Genomic DNA, 4,895 nt, shown 5'->3' with positions numbered 1-4,895 from the left:
CTTCTTCCCTTCAGGGTTGCCAACTGGAACTTGGTACGCATTTCTCATCTTTCCCGGGTGTATTATCCATGTTCCCGAGCTTGCCACTTCCACCTAGATTTGATCACCCTAGTAATAATGAATGAAGGGTACAAAATATGAAGCTCCTCATCATACATGGCATGAATGTAGTTTCAAAACTCACAACGCTCACAACCACGGTTCATTAGCGTGACTATGTACCGTAAGTTTAGAACATGTGGTATGTGGCTCCGTGTAAACCAAAGTAACTTTTGGCACCATCTTGCGGGGAGTATGTGAAATGTGAATGCGTGCGAGAGTAGTGGATCGACCAAAGGTAGAACCAGAGATTGTTTCCTCTACACTGTAGAATCTAGAGATTTAGAGGATCTAGAGCGCGCGTAGTTATTTGAGTGGATAATGTGTGTAATAGTGTTCGAAGTTCGATGTATGTTTCAGTGAGTTGTTTTTTTTTTCTTACGAAATGAGATCTGACAATTTATATTCAGTATTGCTGGTTGGACCAAATGAAATTCAGAAATCATTGCTTTTTCAGGTATGCATTAACTACTCCCGGAATACTGCATTTAACACTCGTTTTCTGTTAGCGTGGATTTAGGATTGTGTTTAGTAAGAAACTGTATTTGCAATAATTGTTCACCTTTTAACTTCAGATTACGATTTGTTAAAGTTACCTTGGGTGTTAAAGTACGCTGTAAACGCCACATGTGCCACGGTCATTTATTTTAATGATCAGATTGGGTGTATTGCAGCACTTGTTCGTGTGTTTTCATCGACATATACCAGTGGTCATTGGTTTTGGTCTGTGATTAGCCTTAGGCCGTAAATTGTAGGTCCAAACAGATACTGAACATTCCTATCGAATGGTTTATACTAGTCAGTTATGGAACTTGGAACATTTACGCTCTGCTCACTTTAGCAAAATACAGAATTCTCTCAGAGCAAGTAAAAGAAGAGATTTTAACATACCTAACCCAAATGCATCACAGAATTCAACCTTTTGTGATGGTTATGTGACCGAACACAAACTTTCTGATCTACTCTGTCATCACCTTACAGGTAACAAATACTCTTGTCTGGCTAACACTGGCAGACCACAAAAAATGGAGAAATACAGGTATAAAGAAGTTTTTGCCCTTTCCATTCAGTAAAATGTTTAATGTTTTCTTGGAATCAGCTATGTATGAATGAATGAATCAGCTATATGCATTGTCTAGCTTATGTGCCACAATATTTCTCAGGTTTTTATGTGTCAGGCCAGGGAAATGGATGGATTCAGCACTTTACTAGAGGCTCAAGACTGCTTTTGAGCATCTATGGCCATGAAGAAGACAGAACATAATTCTCTTACTCCTGGGTCGTGCGGTGGGCTTTTATGTCCTGTCTGTCTCAATATAGGCCCATCAGGCTACTACATAATCTCTTATCCCATAGGTTAAGTTAACTTCTTTGAGTACAACCAATTGCTGGGTCAGAAGTCAGTCCACATCTGAGGACTGGAGCTATGGCAGTGTGTCTGGTGCTTACTTTCAAGCATTGTGATGGATGAGTATGAAATATTAATTGAATGATGATTGACAAGAGAAGACTGTGGGCTATGGTATGATGTCATTTGTTTCTTGTTTGCAGTGTGCAGTGCATTTTGCTGAGAAAGGTACCAAAGTGTTGTACATCTCATCAACTACTCTCAGTGCACTGCCAACTCCAATCCATGGTGTGTCACCTCCAAGTACAGCTGCCTTAAGCCATATCAGATTTATGTAAGTTTACCATATGTCAGTATTATATCAACAGTTACATTTTGATGGAGTGGGACATTCTGAAAAAAGGAATTGTTTAAGAAATAATTATATTTTATTACATGAATATGGAAACCAACTGAACATTTCACATAAATGTTGACTGTATAATTTTGTCAGTCAAGACATTTCAAGGGAAACTTTGTATTGATTTGCTCTGTTGTGTATGATAATTATGGTAACAACATGTCAGGTGGATTTATTTCTACATTTTGATGGCATAAAATATAAGGCATTAAAGTAACAACACTATACTGTGTCTTCAGATGCATTTGTAGACATACGCATTAACAGTGGACCCATATCAGTAACCATTAATTATTATATAGGATTTTCAGTTATGCTGAATTACAGATCTTGGTTCATACCAGTCCATCACACTAATAATTATATATAAGATTTTTAGCCACCATCCAGTGTGATTGATAAAAGTTGTGTGTTTAATTCTCCTTCCTTTACAAGTTTTGATCAAAACAGCCATCTTCAGAAGGATATTATCAACACATGGAAACTACTATTACCATGTCATAGATATAAATATTATATATACTGCTTTGTAAACAGACTTATTCTAATAATTTTTATATGTTTTAACAAATCAATGTACATCTTAGTATTAGTTAAAAGATCTATATCTATGACATGGTTGTAGTAGTTTCCATATGTGTTGATAATATCCTTCAGATGATGTTCGTTTTGACCGAAATATGTAAAGGAAGAAGAATTAAAAACACACCTTTTATCAGTCACACTGGGTGGTGGTTAAAAATCTTATATACTGAATTACATACATTGAAACAGCATAATATCTTAATTATCTGTGAGGCTACATGAGGTTGGTACACTTTTCTTTTGATTTGACTTGGAATGACAATATGAACTACTGAGAAAATATTTTGTAAACAGGAAAATATTCGTAAGATTTCATGGCAGTGACTATGAAGAATGCTGTCTTCTGGGATGTAGTGCCGTGTAGATCTTGTGTGGACCGACATTTCACCACGTCCCAGAAGACAGCATTCTTCAGGAAAATATTCTTCTTAGCAACAAGTCTCCCATTTAATAATAAAGTCATTTCTTTTAACTCTTGTCATGCCATTTAAATTTCCAAATACTTATGCTGTCAGAATAAGTAATTTAGATGTTCAATTTCCTGGTACTCATTTCTGTTAGAGGCTGAGTCGACCCCAGGGCCATAGTGTGGCTGGAAGGATTAGGGACCCTCAACATCTCACAACCCTATGGGCCTTTACGGCCTGTTACAGGGATGGCTTTACTTACTTTCATACTTAGATGTTCAATTTAGCACACTAAATATTAAATTGATATTTTATAACGTACTGCAGTAGACATGGCAGGCGAATTAAAAATGTTACAAATTTAAGATTCTATTTTCTGAGATGTGACACATGTCACATCTCAATAGGCACAGCCATGAAAATGTCATATCTAATATTACAGATTGTTTGAGAATCGAACAGAACCACAAGATCAGTGAATCAATTTTAATAATTGCGATGCTGGTTCCATTTTAAAATTATTATGTAATAATAAAGTTACTTGTTTTAAAATTAACTTTCAGGTATCTACCAGGTTATCAGGATCTCTTTAAGCATCTATTCTCTCTACATCAACATGCTCATGTGTCTAATGTTGTTATAGTGGAAAGCCTGGATCACTATTTTAACCTCGCAGACCGTAACATACCTAACAAGAATCATGAACGTGAGATGCATGCAGCTCTTGTGTGTGCCTCATTAATAGATGCTATGTCTGTATGCACCAGACATTGCGGAAAACCAGCAGTTTTAATTGCATCATTCCAGTGTAATGACATGAAAATAAATCCATTGATCGACCTATTCTTTTCTAATATTGTATGGTTAGTAGAGTCAGACACTGATAATGAAGTAGCTGTGACAAACGCAGTCATTCTTCCACAACAGTCTTCTAGGAAACAGGTTGTGTTCAAACCAAGGAACTGGGATGGAACCCTAATCCTACATAAGATTCTTCAGTTAATTAATGTTGAAGAAATTCCACCAGTCCCACAGCACAAGATTCAACGTCATCTTTGAGGACTTCAGTTCAAGATAAAATATGTTCATCCCACGGAAAAGGGTTGACACACTAACATGAAAGATAATATAATCTGAATGTTATTTGATGGTTTGTTTTTAACATGACATATGCTGGATCTGCTTCCATCATCGAAAGAAGTATGAAATCTACTTTGTTAGGTCCATTGCAGCTAACTCTATTCCTGGAGCAGGGAGGCAGGTTTCATACACTTACCTGATGACTGAAGCAGAGGAGCCAGGGAGAATGCTGTATTTCTTTCAAGAAAATAAGAAAATGGAAAATGTCCAGTATGAGTATCAGTTTAGTGACAGATGGTGACTGATGTGTAATGCTTCCAATAGCGAGCAGTTTTAGAGCTGAGCATGAGGTCTGTATATTGTTTCCTATAAAGACAATTAATTTAAATGCCCGACCTGTGCCAACAGTGGTATGCCTACCCATTTCTACTCAGCTGCTGACATCAGTGAAAGATTACTGGATGAAAGTCAAAATGACAGCAGCTTGAATAATATTATATGGAAGTTCTCTGGTAATTTTCAGATATTCATATTACAATTATTGTTGTTATTAAAATACATTTCTTTGATCCAACAGTCACCCCATAGGGCTGGATATAAAAAATTGTCATATATCATGTCAGAGACAAACAGTCACATGCAGTAGAATACAGATACACATTAAATGTAATATGTAAAATCTAAAGTACAAGGTAATAATAAATCAAGCCTCTTGGAAAACAATACAAGTTGTCAGTAAATAAAACATATAAAAATAATAAATAAGGCCTTTTGCAAAAAAGCACAAGTTGTCAATCCAATTATAACAAATTAGAAAGGAAAATATTAACTCTGTCGACAACATCAATCAACTAGAATTGATACAACTCAACTTTCCAATTCTTAGTTTAAATATTAGATGTTACAACAATTGAGAACAGCCCTCTTGACACAGAACAAAGACAGGACCAACAATATGTTTTGACTGACTATTTAC

General features: G+C 36.0%; 1 protein-coding gene across 1 annotated transcript; it reads left to right on the top strand.

The window, feature by feature from the left end:
* Positions 1-332: 332 nt before the first annotated feature.
* LOC111867551 lies at positions 333-4,770 on the top strand. The gene is made up of 3 exons (XM_023857531.2): positions 333-556; positions 1,651-1,781; positions 3,403-4,770. Exons 1-3 carry the CDS (start codon positions 485-487, stop codon positions 3,896-3,898), a joined length of 699 nt encoding a protein of 232 aa, XP_023713299.1. The 5' UTR covers positions 333-484; the 3' UTR covers positions 3,899-4,770.
* The last annotated feature ends 125 nt before the right edge of the window (positions 4,771-4,895 follow it).

This window comes from Cryptotermes secundus, unplaced genomic scaffold, assembly GCF_002891405.2.
Source record: "Cryptotermes secundus unplaced genomic scaffold, Csec_1.0 scaffold3049, whole genome shotgun sequence".
NCBI lineage: Eukaryota > Metazoa > Arthropoda > Insecta > Blattodea > Kalotermitidae > Cryptotermes > Cryptotermes secundus.
This window is presented reverse-complemented; position numbering and strand designations above follow the sequence as displayed.

Excerpts from the sequence above, each read along its gene's own strand:
- LOC111867551 (XM_023857531.2), top strand. The coding sequence starts at position 485 with ATGAGATCTGACAATTTATATTCAGTATTGCTGGTTGGACCAAATGAA. Across the intron at positions 557-1,650 it reads AGAAATCATTGCTTTTTCAG|TGTGCAGTGCATTTTGCTGA; the intron begins GTATGCATTAAC and ends TCTTGTTTGCAG. Across the intron at positions 1,782-3,402 it reads TTAAGCCATATCAGATTTAT|GTATCTACCAGGTTATCAGG; the intron begins GTAAGTTTACCA and ends ATTAACTTTCAG.